Source organism: Micromesistius poutassou (genome assembly GCF_964030765.1).
Source record: "Micromesistius poutassou genome assembly, chromosome: 10".
Taxonomy (NCBI): Eukaryota; Metazoa; Chordata; class Actinopteri; order Gadiformes; family Gadidae; genus Micromesistius; species Micromesistius poutassou.
In genome coordinates this window covers 7,451,757-7,471,898 of record NC_140280.1, presented here as the reverse complement: position 1 = coordinate 7,471,898, position 20,142 = coordinate 7,451,757, and the positions used below count along the sequence as shown (strand labels likewise).

Here is a 20,142-nt window from a genome sequence, read left to right as displayed (position 1 = left end):
AAACGTGACTAGATTATTATATGTTGAAACTTTTTTGGGGAGGGTGAAAAAACCGGTTTGAAAATGATGGCCTTCAACTCGGTGGCTACCAGTTGGTTTTCCACAACCCTTCCGCATTTTCCTACAAGTTTGTGGCTGTGACGTGTAGTGCTGACGGCGGCCTCGGAGCCGGCGGAGCAGGGGGCTGTAGCATGAGAATATTTGGCTTTAGACGTCCGAGTTTCAGTGGAGCTCCCTAAACAATCGGCCCCTCCTTCTCTGCCTCTCTCTGGCCCGCCCTGACGATACCAAATTCCCGATCCAATCCTGCCCGAGTCTGGGGAAACAAGGCGGCCTAGGGAAACCGAGAAGCGGGTAGAGGCCATCCTTCCCGCATAAAACGGGTATGCATGTATTTTTCTCGCATTATTTAGAGACCACTGTAGGCCTTTGTGCACATTGGTCTCCGGGTACCCGTGAGACATCGTATACGCTTTGTTTTTATTCTGTGGGAGAGGCCAGGGCCTTCTTTAGGCCCAGGCCTTTAGTGAGAGGCCGTAACCATCAGAGGGGGCCTAAGCTAGCTATTTAGCCCGCTCGAAACAGGAATTTGTACGTTTCTGTGATTGCAATTCAATGAAATATTTGCGTGGAAGCTGTGTAATGCACAGAGCAATGGTTTATATCTTGAAAACGGGTATTGTTTTCACCGTTATCTAATTACATGCTGCTGTTGGCTATTGCTAAAAAATGGCGCACGGACCACGGCAGTGTCGGACATTAGTCGTGCAAAAGGCGTCCCTGCACCCGTGCTAACAGACACAGTATATGGTCACATGAGGGGTAAGTGCGCTGCTGGATACAAACGTGAACTATGCCGGGGAGAAAATGCAGTTTAATATCATCACAGGTGTCCCGCATTACCTATTTTGTTTATAGGTTTTCTGTCGCCGTCCCATAATTAGCGCTATTTTCGCTTAGGTAGATAGACTACGATACACGTTGAATGCTATATGCCCTATTTTTTAATTAGCATGCTAATACTAAAGCGCCGTTATTAAAAAGCACGCGAGCATCTTTCATACATCTCTGCACTGCGTTCGGCTGCTCACGCGCTTGTGCGCAGTCCAGATACACACCGTTGTCATTTCCCACCTGGAGGTGGGGGATGGTTCTTGCAGCGATAATTAAATGGCACCCCGCCGGCCTCTCTCAAAACCCTTTCTCAATACAACTGTCTCTCAAAAGACCATTGTTTACAACGCTCTTTACTCTCTTACTGTCGCGCATCTGCCTTGGGTAAATGTAGGCTACAAGCAGGACAATGTCTTTGCTTTGAGAAGGCATTGTCCCCTATAGGCAATTTCGTTTTCAAATACTCCCCCTGCCGCAGAAATAATAAAGCCTGTGTTAGCTTATGGTTACAGCATTGCACTACAAGACGCACAGTTTGTTTCATAATAAATCATGCTGTATGGTATTAAAACAATTCACTCCCATACACGTTGTTTTGTATGTTTTTGTATTCTTTCATATCATGCAGCATAAATGCTTTCCAGTTTTCTATGTTAAATGTCCATCATAAATGCTTTCACAATGTAGTAGTGCTAGCTGTGCATGTTTTGGCATTAGTGTGTGAGATATATAGACTTAAACTATTTTTCTTACTCAGTATTAGATCACCTATTCATCACACCAAAAACAATCAATTGTAATGTACACTTTCGTTATGTCTGCACTACTTTCACTGGTAGAAGGCCTTAGCGCCTTAACAAGTGCAAGAGGCACGAAGTGCTTGTCCATTTACAACAAACATGGAAACAATGTTGTGAAATCTGTCCAATCACACGCAGATCAAACCTCATCTTGTGGGTGACCATTGTTTGATTTATCTATACCATTATCTAAAGTGCACTCACTGATTGTGTACTCATTGTTTACGTGCTGCTTTTCCCTCTCGCTCCCTTCTGCTCACCTCAAGGCTACCTCCATAGTTTCTTTGAGGGCAATCGTCTCTGATTATGAAAACAAATCGTAAATCATTGTGCGCTAAGTCATGAGGTCTGAAGATAGGCGGCTGTTGTTGGTGTGGTTGTTGTGTGTGCAGTGGACGTGTGTTATTTTATGCTCAAACAAATGTTAACTCGTTCTCAGCCCTCCGGAGACAAATGCAGTGCGAGGACAATGGATGAGGATGACGCCCGGCTCGCAATACACACTCAGGAGCCCAAAATAATCCTGCACGGATCGGGTAAAACCTCACTCTGCTACTACATACTGTTACTATACTGTACAGGGTTTCCCGCAGAAAATGTGTTAGTTAAGGTGGTGGGGTTTGCCATCAGACCTCCTCCTCCTCCTAACATCACAGGTGGGTGTGTCCACCTAGATGTGTGCTGGATAGATCCGTCTACCAGCCTACCCAGTGTACTGTAGCAAAACGTTGTTCATCTATCCGTCGTACATCTAGGTGGACACACCCGCCTGTGATGTCAGAAGCGGCACATTTCCAAAACGTCTTGTAATGGCTAATCACACTCACACCTGGTGGTATTACATGTCCCCTTTAAGCCAATTCACACAATGCATATCTTAGTGTGTAGTCCCTGTCCGATACGTGTGGATGCCTGTTCGTGACCCCCTCCCTGTTCCCCTTCTTCCCCCCAGATGAGGGTTGTGGCGGTGGGCAGGAGTTTGTCGTGGAGCTTCAAGAGACGGTGCTGGTGTCGGAGGGCGAGGGCGAGGGCATGGCGGTGCATCGCTTCGCCTCCGAGGAGCTGGTGATACAGGACGCGGTCGAGGACGTCGTGTCCGACTACGTGCACTGCGAGGAGGACGAGGACGTTGCCGTGGAGACATGCGTGATGGCCCTGGAGGGCGAGGAGGAGGAGGACGAGGAGGGCGTTGCCATGGAGGATGGTCTGGACCACGAACAGCAGGAGGACGACCAGGACGGATGCGGGGACTACCTGATGATATCATGTAGGTTTTATTTTTCAGACCGCTTTTATTAGTGTGTTTTTGAAACGTTGCTTGTGTGACAGTGTTGCATAGAGAGGTATAACAGGAAAGGCAATAAACAGCCACGACGACATGCTTAATCCCATTGACTGATTGCCAAGTCATTTCCCTACTTTCCTAATTGCAGTAAATAATGGATAGGGAGTACTTAATTAATTGGGTCAATTTGTTATCCCAAGTGTTATCGCACCATACTATGGTAGGAAATATAAGTCGAAAGTCTGGAATTAAAATGTAATTGATCTTAGTATTTAGACTTTTGTTGTCCGAAGGCAGTTTTTAGTATCTGGCTAACCAGACATTGTACATCTATAGTAACCCAGTTAAGTCAATAGGGTAGGAAGGCCCTGCCATTGTTTCAACACTCTCTAAACTCTCTATCTCCATCCCTTCACCCAGTGGACGAGGCGGGTAAGATGGTGTCTGACGACGGGACAGAGGTGACGGTGGAGGGGGCGGTGGAGGATCAGGAGGTGGAGAAGGATGAGGATGGCCAGGAGGTCATCAAGGTCTACATCTTCAAGGCAGACTCTGGGGAGGACGACATGGGTGAGCGCCGGAAACTCACGCTTCAGCTTGAATTACACTGCTGAAAGGCTGGTAAAGAAGTAGGGTGAAAAGTAGCATTGGTGAGGCGGCCTAGGCTGTAGGCGTTGGCCGTGTCGCTACACAGAATGATAATTTCACCTAAACTTTTAAGTCAGGGTTCGAAAATTGAACCAATTTTCCATTGATATTTATTGTCTATATTTATTGTCTAATGTAGTTTTCAACAGTGATATTGTTATTCATTCAATTATGTGGTGTTTATTGGTGGTGACGGTTGGATAAGGTATGAGCATTATGTGATGTTCTTTAGAGAAATAATCAAGTCGTCTTTATTTTTTCTTCAGAATAATAATTTTGGATGTATTTCTTGAGCCATGAGAGTATAATTGAGAAGTCATTTTCTGTTTCAGCCACCAGAGAATTAATTGAGTGTTGTTTCTGCAGGAGAATCTGTTGACATCAGCGATGGCGACACGGAGAGCATGGCCCTAACAGGCAACCAGCCAATCAGAGAGAAGATGGTCTATATGTCCGTGGGCGACTCCCACCACCATGGAAATCATAGTATGTCAACCACTAGAATCTACTATTCAGTAATTTAGCTGACACTTTATCCAAGGCGACTTTCAGTAAATAAAAAAAATAAATAAAAATAAATGAGCAGGTTTGGGTTCGGGAAATCTTGCTCTGGGATGAACTACAGGTAGAATGCTGACCGTGGGGATCAAACCGAGTAGCTTTCGGCTGGAAGTCAAAAGAGACTAGACACTAAACTACTCAAAATTAGCTACATGTCTTTTTGTTGTGTGTGTGCCTTATCTGGAGGAAGCACAGCTTGCTTTCTACATCCTTATACATGATAGGAGAGATAGCATCCTATGAGTAAAACATATGTAAATGTTTATATTGTAGAGTGACTGGTCCTTTGTGAACAAAGATACAAATATCAAGTGTGTGTGTGTGTGTGTGTGCTGCAGGCGCAGAGGAGAGCGAGAGCTGTGAGAACCGCAACGGAGCTGCCAGCGCGCTGCTCCACATTGACGAGTCAGACGGCGTGGACGACCTGAACCGCCAGCGCAGCAAGAACAGGCGGCGGTCAGAGCCCCGCCAGGTGCAGACAGGTAGGGCTGCTGCCGTTGACAACCAGAATGTCTGCCTGTGTCTGCTTATGTTCCACGTTTTCACCTGTCTCTTTCCCCCGCCTCCGCCCCGCTGCAGCCATCATCATCGGGCCCTACGGCCAGCCCCTCACCGTCTACCCCTGCATGCTGTGTGGTAAGAAGTTCAAGTCGCGGGGGTTCCTGAAGCGCCACACCAAGAACCACCACCAGGAGGTGCTCACCCGCAAGAAGTACCAGTGCACCGACTGCGAGTTCACCACAAACAAGAAGGTGAGCCTCCACAACCACATGGAGGTGCACACGCTGAGCAGCAAGGCGTCATTCGAGTGCGAGGTGTGCGGCAAGGAGTTCCACCAGCAGGCGGCGCTGTTCTCCCACCGTCTGCAGCACCACCACCGCGAGCCCAAGGGCCAGCCGGCCTCGCCGCCGCCCGCCAACAAGATGCACAAGTGCAAGTTCTGTGACTATGAGACGGCGGAGCAGGGCCTGCTCAACCGCCACCTGCTGGCGGTGCACAGCAAGAGCTTCCCGCACATCTGCGTGGAGTGTGGCAAGGGCTTCCGCCACCCGTCGGAGCTCAAGAAGCACATGCGCACGCACACGGGCGAGAAGCCGTACTCGTGCCTGTACTGCGACTACAAGTCGGCGGACTCGTCGAACCTGAAGACCCACATCAAGACCAAGCACAGCAAGGAGATGCCCTACAAGTGCGAGCGCTGCTTCCAGACCTTCGCCGAAGAGGAGGAGCTGATGCAGCACGCGCTCACGCACGAGGAGAACAAGACGCACCACTGCGACCACTGCGACCACAAGAGCTCCAACTCCAGCGACCTGAAGCGCCACATCATCTCAGTGCACACCAAAGACTATCCCCACAAGTGCGCCGTGTGCGGCAAGGGCTTCCACCGGCCGTCGGAGCTGAAGAAGCACTCGCTGTCGCACCGCACGAAGAAGCTGCACCAGTGCCGCCACTGCAACTTCAAGATCGCCGACCCCTTCGTGCTCAGTCGCCACATCCTGTCGGTGCACACCAAGGAGCAGCAGCAGCAACAGCAGCAGCAGCAGCAGCAGCAGCAGCAGCAGCAGCAGTCACCGGAAAAGGCCGAGGTCAAGAGGACGGTGGAGGCCCCCCACTCCCCCCCGCCGGCCCCGCCTAAGAAGGCGGCCGCCGCCAGCGGGGGGTCGGGCGGGGCGGTGCCCCCGTCGACGCCGCCTGCTCGGGTGAGCGCGGCCAGCCTGGCCAGCAGTGTGACCGTGGTGATGGGGAAGGGGCAGAAGGAGTGCAGGATCTACCAGTGCCAGTACTGTGACTATAGCACGGGCGACGCGTCGGGCTTCAAGCGCCACGTCATCTCCATCCACACCAAGGACTACCCGCACCGCTGCCACATCTGCTCCAAGGGCTTCCGCCGGCCCTCGGAGAAGAACCAGCACATCCTGCGGCACCACAAGGACGTGGTGCAGGAGTGACAGACGCAGTCGCGGTACGCCAGTAAAGGACACACCCCCCCCGGTAGCCCGGGAGCTGCCACCCTTCGGATTCCTCCTCCAGGATTTGCAGCTCCCTCCGGCGCTCTGTGGGGCGCTGCACTTAGTCCGTTCGTTGTTGTTGTTTTCCTGCTCCTTCTAAACCAGCCTTCCGTCAGACAATTGGTCGTCAGAAATGTGTGAACGTGTACATACCGTTGGGCTCTCATCTGACAGAACAGGCCGGGGGGTGGGTGGGTGGTGGGGGGGGGGCGGGGGGGTCGTCCTTGTGAGGCTTGCACTTCGGGGTGCATGTCTGTCAGTGTGCATGACACATGCAAGGTGCGGAGAACCTCATTTTGTAGATACACCCTGTTTTTTTTAGGTTGTTTTACAGGTAACATACTGCTCTAAACCACACTGGTCCTGATTATTTCTGCCGTCGTAAAAAATACATGTTTCACGCGGAAACATTAGCATTTTCACTCAACCAGACCTCATGTTTATGGTTGAGAAAAACCTATTCAAAAGCACTTGCCAATTTTTATTTTGTAACACGATGATGGATGCAGTAATGATTTGGTAATTTCTTTGTGCTTCCATCGGCTTCCAACTATTTGTCTAACGTTTTCCTTCCCATGTGTCGCAAAAATATATAAAAAGGCACTGATCGTACAAAAATGAATTATTATACTAGTTAACGTTCATGGCATCTTGTTTTAGGATTGACTTGGTGATGTGAAATACTGAAACTGTCAACAATAGTAAATCAACCAGTCCATGCCCAGCTCCAGGACTTGGGTATCACTATATTCAATCATTACACTAATATTCCCATTCTCACGCCCCGTCGTGGTTAAATGACGCCATAACCAGTGGTGTTGGGGGATTATCAAATAAAAAAAAGTTTCCTTTTTGTTTTTGATGTTTATACTGCAATAAAATGAGTGGGTGATACGAGCAGCGGTATCTGTCTGTGGGAGCTGACAATGTCACGACCCACCACATCTGTGAGGATTTCTTTCTGTCGGGCCTTAATAGGGTTAGATAACGGTAAACATGGTGCAACGTTTTTAATTAAAGAGACAAACTGAACTCATGTCCGAGTAACTGACCATTGTCGATGGAAAGGGAACCGTGTTGTTAGGCTCAGCGTCAGACGGCAGGGTCTGATGATGTATCTGTACTATGGCTTTTCTTTTTATTTCACCTGTGACTTTTTTTTGTTTTTATATTTATTTCATCATTTACAATGTGTTGTATAGTTACATGTAACTAGACTTCTATGGGACGTAAATTATTGTTTTGTACACAACTCTGTAAAAAGTGTGTAGATGTAAAACACTTTACAGAAACAAAATCAAAACTGTGTTGTTATCGATGTACTTCAATGTATTTGTTAAGAAAAAAGGTAATAAAAGCCAAGTATTTTACCTGCATGTTGGAATATTTTATATATCACATCAGCAAGCTTTGTAATAACTTGTAGGTCTAAATGAATTATATAGGCTATATTCCTCAAAATGCTAAAAAAAAATTATGTTACTTAGTCTTAGTTAGTGACTGTGATCCATTTTAAACCCATCTTTTGATTAAATGACAACGAATGTGCACCAAATAGTTTTTATTTTACTTTTTTCACTCAAGTAAAAATACAATTGTAAATCTGCGTCAGTGGGGCAACAAGTAGTCTCGGCGCCACATGCAGAGAAGATGCTTCTCGCGGTAACCCAAGAAGGCAGCGATCAGGGCTCAGGGCACTCCCCTAGAAAGAAGAGAAAAAGAAGGTAAAACGAAGGTAAAACGCCTTTTGTTGATTTTGGATTGACATTGGCATTTAACTAATGTTTGTTATATATGACGGAGATATATTTGGGGTAGCCTACCGTTTTGAGGGAGGATGGCAATGTTTTCGGGCAGAATACCGTTCTCCAGGGAAAACTGCCTGAACTTTTCCAACAATTGGGGGTTGAGCTGGGTTCCTCGGCCTGTCAAGGCAGACATCAGTTTAGTGAACTGTTTTGTGAGTGCTCTTATGAAAGATTTTGTTCAAATTGAGGAATGTTTTACCGTATAATTTGTTAAGGACGGTGGAAACGCCGCCGTTGGTCTTGAGGGTGTAGATGAACGCGTACTCATCATACTTGACGTCGACCACGCGCATGTCGTTGTCGTTGTCCATGCCTGGCAGAAGGGGAAAATAACACGGATTTTGTGTGTGTGTGTGTGTGTGTGTGTGTGTGTGTGTGTGTGTGTGTGTGTGTGTGTGTGTGTGTGTGTGTGTGTGTGTGTGTGTGTGTGTGTGTGTGTGTGTGTGTGTGTGTGTGTGTGTGTGTGTGTGTGTGCGTGCGTGTGGATGCATGCACGTGTATTTGTGAGGGAGACTCACGCTCGCTCTTGAACACGAACTTTCCAGGAACGTCTGTCTTCTTTGCCAGGTGGCTCATTCTCCAACACGATGCGTCAGATCTGAGAATTAATAAATAATAGGCTCATATTATTAGGTTATATTATTAGAAAAAGTTATTAATTGAGTATATTTATATTATAGTCGCTAGGCGACTATACTACCTGAGACTAGCGTAGGACATGTCCAGGTCCCCGGCGGCGGTAGGGGTCAGCATGGCGGTGCCCATCTTCATGCTGGCTCGGTGGTCAACGAACCACTGTGCGTTGGTGGCGAAGCCGATCAAATACCATTTCCCCGCCATCTTTAATATGCAGACACACCCGTGGGGTTAGGGTTACATATTTACTCAAACATGATCCTCAAATGATTCATCCATATGATCTAAATTCACAGCCAAAGATAATGTAGCATTCAGCCTTGTGATTGGTCTTTATTTTTTCTCTGCGCAGAAGCATAACTAGCCTATAAGCAAGACTTTAGCAGAAATAACGGCCTGGTTTCGTCACGATTCCATCATTAGCTATGGACTTCATCAAATTAAGGTGTAAGAGCACATCCAAACAAAGTAGCCTAAAGAAATTATGGAATTAACGAATGCCAAGTAAGTTCAAGAGAAAAAAAACATTGCTATATGTATATGCACTGTATATACTACTGTATATACAATAATAATGCCTATTAATATAGGATCTAATTGTTCGTGATACAATAAAGTAGAACGAGACAACAAAAGTATTCAATCTGCCTCATCACCGGATCATATTACCTAGGAAGCTAGATGCGTTTAAATTGATCATAAATTGGTTAATATTATTGATTATCAGCTACAGTAACTAAGTGTCTTACCGCCTGGATGTTAAAGTTGTCCTGAGGTACAACATCAGAGGTCACAAGTAGGGAGCACAGCAGTATCCCAAAAACACTCAACAACGCTGTTGCCATAGTTATGCCGATTCTGTCTGAATACGATTTCTGGGTCTAGGGTTTGCGGGTCACCCCCTATATATAGTACAGTAGGGGAGTGCGCGCGCACACACACACACACACACACACACACACACACACACACACACACACACACACACACACACACACACACACACAGCCCAGAGCGGGAATGGGTTTAAACGTGCAGAGCAATTGAGCCCATTTGTGGCTGTTACGTAATGTTCTCCACATGTGAGTTGAAATACCTGAGGTATTTTATGGCGACTAATCATTAAAAGCAGCTGAAGGTGATAAACAGGAAGTGGTAAACATTGCAGAATGTGTGTGTGGTGTGTTCCACTAGCTTCTGTTGACCTGACATAGACAACACAAATTCACTTGTCAGCAGAAACAAATGTAAACAGCATGGTCACGTATGCTGTGCGTGTGTGTGAGTGTGTGTATTTATGTGTGTGCGTGTGTATTTGTATTTTTGTGTGTGCATGTTTGTATGTCTGTGTTTATGTGTGTGTGTGTGTGTGTGTGTGTGTGTGTGTGTGTGTGTGTGTGTGAGCGAGTGTATTTCTGTATATTTATGTGTGTGTGTGCATGTGCATGCATATTTGTGTGTGTATTTAATCACTTTGGATTTGTGTATATCCACTTTTTTAACAATGCCAACTTAATAAAGGTATTATTTATTATTTCAAAGTCTGTTGGTTTGCAGATGAGCCAGGCATCTCAGAGGATATTGACCCTATAGAGTGCCAGTCTGGGCCTGTTGCCAGGTAGATATGTAATGTGCCCTGAGCTACCTGTCTATCTATGAAGATTGATAACATCACCTTTCGTCTCTGGTGCAGGTGCTGGTCTCTCACTAATCTTTTGATGCTATCTTAAACATTGTTAAAATCAGGGTTTTAACAATGAGTTGAAAAATCATGCAAAATCACAGAATTACAAATATTGTGTCCCCTGTGTAAATGACTGCACATTTTCTAACTAACTTCATAAGTATCCTAGATCCCCCATTGTGTTGGTTCCTTTGTGTATTTACCAATGTGGCGACTAGCGATATGAGCCACTGAGCATAAAATGAGTGAAGTTGTACTTTTAGTTTGAGATCGTTATAAGGCTGACACATTTTCAAGGTCAAAGGTCATAAATCACCTAAAGCTTAGCCTGATGACTGCTGCTCTTCTCGCTGCATAGCTCCGGGGTTGAAACAACCCTAGTCGTGAACACTTATATATTATATACGTGCAGTCCATTATAAAAAGTACACATGCGTGTTTTTTCTTGAAGCTACAGAGGCCTGTTGTGCAGTTATCAGGTGTCAAAATATGTTTCCATTAAGGAGGGCCCCCAACTCCATTGCCTCTTGGAATCTCAGTTGACAGATGTGGACACATGCACACACCCACACTCATGCAGTCATTCCTTCCGGGCACTTCTGCCAACATAACCGGGATAAGGTACAAACACTTTGCCCCTGTCTATGGGCCTTTGTCACCATGCAGCCTTTTTTATTTCATTCTGCATTCAGTTCCACCACTGATGTAGCCTTTAGAACCTAGATGGCTGCTAGGTGAATTTTATGATCTACATTTAAGGGAGTTAATTGGGTAGCATCAAATAATAAGAAAACTGTGTGTGGGTGGGGCATAACATTACATAACCAATAATAATATTGATTATACCATTCTTCTCTAAGGTCAAACTCAAACCTGGCATGTTCTAAAGACATTGTTTTCCAATACATTTATGTTAATACTTTGTCTTTCTTTATTAATAATCACACTCTGATCTTGGCTTTACATGGATGTGGTTCCTATTACGGAAATGAGTATGACATTTCTTTCTTGTCATTATTTTGATCGAATGTACTTTACAGTAAATGAGAGGTAAGTGCTCAAGAGATGGATATAAACATCAGACATTGCCACCAGAGGTCAGGCTTGCATTGGCATTGTTTCAAAGGCATCTCATTACGTACTACCAGTAAGTTGTATGTAGTAATATATATACTAAGTAATGTCATATACATATGTTTCAAGCTCCTGAAGTTTGCGGACGACACCACGCTCATCGGGCTCATCTCAGACGGGGACGAGTCCGCCTATAGGTGGGAGATTGACCATCTGGTGACCTGGTGCAGCCAGAACAACCTGGAGCTTAACTCTCTAAAGACAGTGGAGATAGTGGTTGACTTCAGGAAGAACCCAGCCCCACTCTCCCCTGTCATCCTGTTTGGCTCCCCAGTCGACTCTGTGGAGTCCTACCGCTTCCTGGGTACCATCATCACCCAAGACTTTAAATGGGATCTGAACGTCAGATCCCTGATCAAAAAAGCCCACCAGAGGATGTACTTCCTGCGGCAGCTGAAGAAATTCCACCTGCCAAAGACGATGATGGTGCACTTCTACACAGCCATCATCGAGTCAATCCTCACCTCCTCCATCACCACCTGGTACGCTGCCACCACTGTCAAGGACAGGAGTGGTCTGCAGCGTATCATTCGTACCGCCGAGAAGGTCATCGGCTGCAACCTCCCATCCCTCCAGAACCTGTACGACTCCAGGTCCCTGAGGCGTGCTGGGAAGATTGTGGCTGACCCATCTCATCCCAGACACAAACTTTTTGAGCCACTTCCCTCTGGCAGGAGGCTGCGCTCCATCAGAACTAAAACCTCCCGCCACAAGAACAGCTTCTTCCCATCCGCATTTGGACTGTTAAACAGATCTCGGGCTCAATGACACTGACTCTCATTCACCCCCTCCAACACACTTAAGTCCCTACAACTGCACTCATTTTTGTCTGATATTATACTTCATCATACTACCTCATTCTGTTATTACCTCATTCTGTCGTCTCTTTTTTGCACTATATTTGTTTGTTATTTGCACTGTCTTCTCTTTTTGCACTATGTTTGTTTGTTGTTTGTTTTTGCACCACCACACCAAAAAGAATTCCTTGCATGTGTAAACATACTTGGCAATAAATAAGATTCTGATTCTGATTCTGATATACAGTAATATGTAGTACATATAGTATACAAAGAAAGGAAGATATTTAACTGTATCAGAAAATGTAAAAAGCAAAAATTAAGCAAAGTTGTAGAAAGGGTTGTTGCAGAAAGGTGCATTGCATAGCATAGTCTCTAGGGCATAGTTGGTCGATTTTGACTCAAATCCTATTCAATGCTTAATGGAGATCTATGATTGTATGGGAGGTACATATAAGTGTCTATATTCATGACATGCATCCATCTAGTATGAATCAATTATTTATGCACATGATTTGCAGAGAGTTGCTTTTCTATTCTGGGAATTACTGCATATGGAACCGGATTAACAAAACTTTTTTCTGACATTATTTCGGAAAAGTTAGTATTGTATGCATGCTATACATAGCCTTTTGTATTAGTCTATTCTATTCAATTACAAGGTAGCAGAACTTGAATGACAAACATATTATATTGTGGAAGACCTCGAGATGGTGGTATCTAGGTGACGTCATAGAGATGGTTGCAGCCAGATTAGATTAAAGCAATTCAGTTTTTTTTTCAAATTCATAAAAAAATCCATAAAAAAAGGAATCCTCTACAATTGAACAGTGGAAGAATACATTGTTTGTTAAAAGTCTATAGAAATGCAGTGGCTGCCATGATCTGAGACCTGCTCACGGACACTGAGGAAAACCTATGGTCCTGAGGTCCTGATTCAGACCAAGTTAGCCGGTCTGATTGGGGCCCAGCCGCTCGCAGCGCTGTCCGTCATGGTGAGGAACTCCAGCCAGTTGTGGAAGAATCCCCTGTAGTACTCGCCGGTGTCGACCACCAGGCCGAACAGATGGCGGCGACCCGTCTTATAGCGCAGGGCGACCTGGGCCTCACGCTCCGTTACGTTGAAGCTGATGTTCAGGACCTGGAAGAACAGCAGGTGGAGCAGACCCATGGTCACCATGCTGCTGTACCAGGCACAGGTGAAGCACAGCGCCGTGCTGGGGAGAACAACACAACAGGAGAGGTTCAGCACCTCGGACCTTTGACCTGGTGATGCTGGTTCTGTTGGAGTAGGACTGGAGCATTGTGACTTTTCTTGTGCTCATGCATCTCTACGTATTGCAAACATCTGGATCCCTGCCAGAGTATGAGGTACCTGTTTAGAGTATGGGGACCCTGTATACAGTATGGGGTACCAGTATAGAGTATGGGGTACCTGCATAGAGTATGGGGTACCTGTATAGAGTACCTGTATAGAGTATGGGGTACCTGTATAGAGTACCTGCATAGAGTATGGGGTACCTGTATAGAGTATGGGGCACCTGTATAGAGTATGGGGTACCTGTATAGAGTATGGGGTACCTGTATCGATTATGGGGTACCTGTACAGCATATGGGGTACCTGCATAGAGTATGGGGTACCTGTATAGAGGACCTGTTTAGAGTATGAGGTACCTGCATAGAGTATGGGGTACCTGTATAGAGTATGGGGTACCAGTTTAGAGTATGAGGTACCTGTATAGAGTATGGGGTACCAGTTTAGAGTATGAGGTACCTGTATAGAGTATGAGGTACCTGTATAGAGTATGGGGTACCTGTACAGAGTACAGTGTACCTGTACTGGTTGTAGACCCCAGGACAGTAGAGTAGGTGTGTGATGAGGTGCTGGAAGTGATAGAGTATGATGTACCTGTACTGGTTGAGTATAGAGTACAGTGTACCTGTACTGGTTGTAGACACCAGGGCAGTAGAGCAGGGCAGTGAGAAGGTGCTGGTGAGGACACAGGCTGTGCAGGACCATAGTAATCCCATACACGGAGGTCAACAAAAACACAGACAGGGTGAACAGGAAGCAGCGGTGGTTGCTCTTTCCAACACAGCTGTTTATCCTACGGTACGCAGTGAGATAGACACACCACACATACACAACAACACAAGACAACACAGCGACCGGTGAACTTGAATCCACACCCACTGAACCTCATGCACTTTTATACACAGGTTTGTTGAGAAGAACTTGAGAAATTAATGCTGTTGTTGACCTATTTGTCTTGATTCTGTGGAATTAAATACATTTTGTTTCTACTGTATAAAAAGTATAATTTGGTAGCATAATGCCGCTTTTCCACCGACAGTACCAGCTCGACTCGACTCGGTTTTGTTCCAGGCACGTCGCGTTTCCATCTAAAAAAAAACCTCTTCAATGTGGGCGGGTCGTAGAAAAGAACCTCTCCAACATGGGCGGGTCGTCATTTTTTATCACGGGAGACGCGATTCCCGGGAAATCTGAATCTGACACATTTTTCGCCTGTTCGCGCGAACAGGCGAATGTTGTCGCGCGACAAATCTAAATCTGTCGCTGTGCATAACTGTGTGTTCACACCGCACATTGAAACGTGTCGCGGGGCGAATTTTGCCAATTCAGTCTCATCAACCATGGCCGAGATCACCACCATTGCGTGTCTGTACCTGTTGTGGAAGAGGGAGAGACGTCGGAATGCCCGTCATTTATGGGTTAATAATAATAATCCAGAGGCGCACACCGCTTTGTGCCATGATATTATATATATTGTATATATTATATTATATAGATATTTATATATTATATATATAATATCATATATTATATATAGAGCTCCGGGAGTCACAAACGGCAACAATCAATTTCTTCTCCAAGCTGCGGTTCACTGCGGAGTGCAACGAAAGGTTGGCCCAGCCGGTTGAACGGTGATTGGCTGTTTTACGTTACTTCACCCACGTTACCCACAGGGAGTGAACGCTGATTGGCTGTCTCACGTGAATGCCCGGAGAAGTTAAAATATTTCAACTTCTGCAAAACTTGTCGCGCTGCAAATCCACGTGAACGCGCTCACCTGTGACAGGGAAAAATGTCGCGCCGTCAATCAAATCTTGCTGCAGGTTTTTGCTGCGACAAATTTCGCCCGATACACGTCTCTACGTACCTTTGCATTGAAACATGTCGCCCCGCGACACGTTTCAATGTGCGGTGTGAATGCACAGTAAAACAAAACAGCGAAACGCTGATCCTCGGGAGTGGATCCGTGGACTCCAGCCACGCCGGACACACACAACCACGCCGGACACACACAACCACGCACAGCCTAGCCCCGGGAAAGGAGCGACACACAGGGTGAAACGCTGATCAGTGTCCCCCTCGGGAGCGGGTCCGTGGACTCCAACCACACCGGACACAACTTAACTTTGAATGATTATTCCCATTTACAGCTGCTGGCCAATCAGTTGCCAGCAGCCTGTTTACGTCACACAAAAGTACCTACTCCGCTCGCTTGGAACCTCGACGGAGGTAGTACTAAAAAAAGTACCCGGTACTAGGTACCGGGTACTTTTTTTGCCAATGGAAACGCAAAAAAGGCGGGTCAAGGCGAGTCGAGTCGAGCTGGTACTGTCAGTGGAAAAGCGACATAAGACAACCAGGTCCAAGGTTCTGGGTTCGATCCCCAATGTCCACAGCCTAACATGTAGACATCCTTGAGCAAGATGCTGAAATGCACTGTAATTCACATTGGATAAAAGCATCGGCCAAAGAAACTAAATAGGAATAGTAAATATTACCTCTTGGAAAATAACAGGGGTGCAGTTTGTCCTAATAATCTCGATGAGAGCTACCCATTGGGGAATCGAACCCTGGTCTCTAGCCTAGCAGGCAGGGATTGCCGCTTTACTAACGAGGTAAAATATCAAATACATGACATGTGAGTCCTGCAGCAGCAGGCAGAGGAAGGACCTGGAATCTGAACCCTTGAGCACTAGTCCACCAGGGAATTGAACACCTCCCTCTTGTGGGAAAGGCATGCACACTACACTAAACACATTAACACCATCCCACGTTAAAGCAGGACTTGGAATCTCTCAGAACCCACCAGATGCAGTGGTGGTCCAGTCTCTGGACGCAGGACCCACAGATCCGGCAGTGTCCTGCACGTGGTGGCCGTACCACTTTACACACCGCACATCTGCTTCCCTGGCCCTTCACCACCAGGGCCTGCGGCTCCTCCCCTGTGCTCCTCACCTCAGGATGCCCACCTCTGTTCATCTCAGTGCTACGTTTGTCCGGCACCACCGGAACCGCCTCTGCCACCACGAACCCCGGCCCCCTCTTGGTACGAACCAGCGAGGCAATGGTGATCACCACCCCGGCCGTCACGACCAACACCTGGTTGGGGCCCACGTCCCCCCGAGGCAGGATCTCGGTAAGGAAGAGGTAGTACATGTAGGCCAGGGAGTAGAGGGAGAGGGTGAGGAAGAAGAGGGTGCGTTTCTTGCGGCGATGCGTGGCATAGTAGTACCAGAGCAGGAGGCAGGGCAGAGTGCTGAGCACCACCACGCCCAGCAGGACGTGGAGGGCCGCCAGGCGTAGCAGCAGCGGGAGAAAAACTAGGGCGGGAACCATGGAGACCTCCAACCTGTCGATCACAGCGTTCAGCACAGACGGCCTGTGGCCTTCGGAAGGACCCTTCAGCCACCTGGGCCGAGAGACAAAGACAGTGTTGACGAGGTTGCCAAAAGTTTGATACTAGTTTGAGCAGGTGAAAGACCCAGGGGAGGGACATTACAATCATTGATTGCCTTTGACAAGGTTCAAGGCCTTTTTACATAGTGTGTCTCGTCCTTCTGAATTCTCTAGTTACTCTGTCCAGTTCTTATTTTTCCATTTGATTTTGTGATGTGATTGATATGGCTCTTCGAATGTAGACCACCATCTATGATTACACCCAGATTTCTGGATTCACTTTTGTTCTCCAGAGACAGAGAACTGAGCTGAGCAGCAACTTTCTGTCTCTGAGCCTTTGCGCCAAAGAAGACTATTTCAGTTTTATCAGGAAACTGTTATCAGGAGATGAACCTCATTAAAGAGAGCCACTTCCAAGGCCTCAAAATTCAAGCAGCGCCTCCTCAGTCCTCACCTGTTGCAGGCCTCGTCCAGGTCCTCACAGTGGCAGTAACATCCATACTGGTGGCAGTCACACTCGCAGCAGCACATGGAGTCGTCTGGCTCTGGGGGCTTCAACTTCTCCCATTTCATGATGGATCACCCAGGAGCGGCCTTGCAGCCACCTGCCAACAGACTTGTGATACAGCTCAACATGGCTCAACGTGACTTTTACGATGTTGTTCACGATACAGCGATACTCAGTGGTGTTCAACACAATATTAATACTGTTGACTTGGCAAAATTGGAAAGGATACAGAGATTTATGTAACTTTGCTACATGCGATGAATCAGTTGCCCCCCTTGTTGCCTCGCTAAGTAGTTGAAGGAATGAGGGGAATGATAAATGGTCCTTGTTGTAATGGTAAAGGAAGTTGGCTGATCAATGAGCTTCCTGCAGCTTTATTGATTGATGCTCTCTGTGTACTGATGAGACTGAACGTCTGCGTAAAGGTATCCCACAACATCTAAGAAAAGGTGCACACGACACTACAAAATAAAAGAAAAGAGACTAAATAAAAAGTATATACAAGCACATACCATGTGCGGCCATGCTCTGATGGCCATAGGGGGAGCTTTGTTAGGGGAACAGTCTACATACACTGGTAGCAACACGGAAGTCCCTTTCACATTTTGTAGCACTCCGACTCATCTGTGCAAAATATAACATACAGTGGATGCTCGAAATGGATAGCTATTGAAATAACAAACCATGTGTGTTGCCATGTCCTCTTTAAAACCCTTTTAGATTGTCCAGGTGTTATTTGGTAGGTGATTACATATTCACATATTTCTTTCATAATTGGATTATTTCCCTGATCTATTAATTCCCTAAACACTTATTTCATTTGTTGAAACAAGGCCACTGTGTCCACAGGGAACACTATCTGGGCTAACGACCCTGGGTCTATATAATGATGAGATAACTATTTACGTTGAGCATAAAAGATCTCTATACAAGTCCATAAAATAAGATACATGATTAAAATATTATTTGAATTTAAGCACTTTCTTGATTATTTAAAGCCACATACTGAAATGTGCTATACAAAGAAAGTGCATTATCATGCACAATATGATGATACAAGTATTAAAGAAAATTCACTCACCTTTTAATTTATACGCAAATGAGGCTTAATTCAGGTTTGCACACCTCCGATGAGTGAAGTACCCGAAAAAGTCAGATCTTCATCTTCTTCTTTAACAAGCTATTCCCAACAACAAAATCAAGTCTTCTTTAACAGCGGAAGGCTCTTAAGTCGACAGCCTTAATGTAATTATGTCTTAATCATCCAAGCTGGGAACACAAGTAAGCCAGATTTCTCCCCTGGTTGCAGCAGAGAGACGAGGTGATGTTTGTCTTATAGCAAGCCACCGCTGAAGGACTCCTAACACTGCATAGACACTTTGAGAAGGGCAGGCTACATAACTGGGATTCCTGATAACAAGTGCTTTGGTCTGTGGTCGCATTGCTCTCCACCTTCCTTTGGCGCGCCCATCGAGGAGTCAGCTGTCATACAACAGTGTGAGTTGAGCCACGGCCGTGCTCGGGCTCTTCCCAGCACCCCGTCGGTATTCCTATTGAGGATTTCTGGCTTTATAATAACTGGTAAATATAGGTACAGCCGAATCCCATGCCAAAGTTGAGTTGGAGTCCTCCACAGCTGTGTGTGTGAGGGTCTGGTTGTCCTGAGTCCACGAGTCTTTGTAATTCCACGGTGGTGGTGGTGGTGGTGGTGGTGGCAGAGATGAGATGAGGATCCACGCTGGGAACATGAGAAGACACTCTGAAACGGGGAAGAGTGAAGACCAGGAGACCCAGAGTGGGAGGCCCCACCCTGTTGACTCAAGTTTCCTCCCCAGATCCACCTGACCTCTATGAGAACACTCTAGAAGTGTGTGTGTGTGTGTGTGTGTGTGTGTGTGTGTGTGTGTGTGTGTGTGTGTGTATGTATGTGTATGCGTCTGTGTGTGTGTGTGTGTGTGTGTGTGTGTGTGTATGTATGTGTATGCGTCTGTGTGTATGCGTCTGTGTGTGTGTGTGTGTGTGTGTGTGTGTGTGTGTGTGTGTGTGTGTGTGTGTGTGTGTGTGTGTGTGAGATGAGACGCAAGACCCAGGCTTAAGCTTTCCCCTGACATAATTCAGTGCTTAAAATGAATTAATACTTTTTTAAAGCGTGTTCATTATGCATTACATAGAGTGGAACATGGTTTAACAATGCACGTTTTTATTTTATAATGTATCTTAATTAACAATCAAAACCATGGAAGGCTACCATTATAACCTAATCATAAATACATATATTTTAAAGTATACTATCAGAAGGAAAAGCAGTTGAACCAACAAAGTCCATTTCCATGCACTGTTTAACTGAGACAGTGGGTGGTTATTTTGTGGCACTTGACTACCAGATCCAATCGCTTCCTTTGCCCAAGGGAACAAAAACACATAATCTAATCATACACTTGAGACCAGCAATAGCATAAATAGAAATATTATATTAAAAACCATGAACAGATTTTATCAACACAACCTTGTGCAAGAGACACCAGGCCTTTTGTGCATGTACAATTTGAATACGCTCCTGAGAGTACATCTGGTTTACAATTAAAAATGCTTAGGGTTGAGAGCGCTTTAGTAGAGGTAGTCAGAGGTGATATCTGCTAATGTCCTATGTGAATGATGGTATCC

At 46.0% G+C, this 20,142-nt stretch overlaps 3 protein-coding genes across 3 annotated transcripts; 1 reads left to right on the top strand and 2 right to left on the bottom strand.

Annotated features, from left to right (window-relative positions):
- Positions 1 to 185: 185 nt before the first annotated feature.
- On the top strand, positions 186 to 7,606 carry LOC311354162 (zinc finger Y-chromosomal protein 1). Its single transcript, XM_084473959.1, has 7 exons — positions 186 to 383; positions 2,134 to 2,230; positions 2,647 to 2,961; positions 3,400 to 3,549; positions 3,994 to 4,113; positions 4,527 to 4,670; positions 4,768 to 7,606. The coding sequence occupies exons 2-7, from the start codon at positions 2,164 to 2,166 to the stop codon at positions 6,138 to 6,140; spliced, it is 2,169 nt and encodes a 722-aa protein (XP_084330085.1). The 5' UTR covers positions 186 to 383; positions 2,134 to 2,163; the 3' UTR covers positions 6,141 to 7,606.
- Positions 7,607 to 7,813: 207 nt separating this feature from the next.
- LOC311354038 (lipocalin) lies at positions 7,814 to 9,482 on the bottom strand. The gene is made up of 6 exons (XM_084473829.1): positions 9,394 to 9,482; positions 8,709 to 8,848; positions 8,527 to 8,606; positions 8,208 to 8,321; positions 8,024 to 8,125; positions 7,814 to 7,902 (listed from the first exon to the last, which is right to left on the bottom strand). Exons 2-6 carry the CDS (start codon positions 8,846 to 8,848, stop codon positions 7,883 to 7,885), a joined length of 456 nt encoding a protein of 151 aa, XP_084329955.1. The 5' UTR covers positions 9,394 to 9,482; the 3' UTR covers positions 7,814 to 7,882.
- Positions 9,483 to 13,196: 3,714 nt separating this feature from the next.
- zdhhc23a (zDHHC palmitoyltransferase 23a) lies at positions 13,197 to 17,559 on the bottom strand (the record flags this gene model as incomplete). The annotated part of the gene is made up of 4 exons (XM_084473707.1): positions 17,425 to 17,559; positions 16,381 to 16,983; positions 14,200 to 14,367; positions 13,197 to 13,476 (listed from the first exon to the last, which is right to left on the bottom strand). The coding sequence occupies exons 1-4, from the start codon at positions 17,541 to 17,543 to the stop codon at positions 13,197 to 13,199; spliced, it is 1,170 nt and encodes a 389-aa protein (XP_084329833.1). The 5' UTR covers positions 17,544 to 17,559.
- Positions 17,560 to 20,142: the final 2,583 nt, after the last annotated feature.

What these genes read in the sequence shown, in the direction of transcription:
- LOC311354162 (XM_084473959.1), top strand. Translation starts at nt 2,164, where the DNA reads ATGGATGAGGATGACGCCCGGCTCGCAATACACACTCAGGAGCCCAAA. An exon ending in CTCTGGGGAGGACGACATGG is followed by an intron (nt 3,550 to 3,993) that starts GTGAGCGCCGGA and finishes TTGTTTCTGCAG; the next exon opens with GAGAATCTGTTGACATCAGC. An exon ending in CCACCACCATGGAAATCATA is followed by an intron (nt 4,114 to 4,526) that starts GTATGTCAACCA and finishes TGTGTGCTGCAG; the next exon opens with GCGCAGAGGAGAGCGAGAGC.
- LOC311354038 (XM_084473829.1), bottom strand. Translation starts at nt 8,848, where the DNA reads ATGGCGGGGAAATGGTATTTGATCGGCTTCGCCACCAACGCACAGTGG. An exon ending in GTTCGTGTTCAAGAGCGAGC is followed by an intron (nt 8,322 to 8,526) that starts GTGAGTCTCCCT and finishes CCCTTCTGCCAG; the next exon opens with GCATGGACAACGACAACGAC. An exon ending in CGTCCTTAACAAATTATACG is followed by an intron (nt 8,126 to 8,207) that starts GTAAAACATTCC and finishes CTGCCTTGACAG; the next exon opens with GCCGAGGAACCCAGCTCAAC.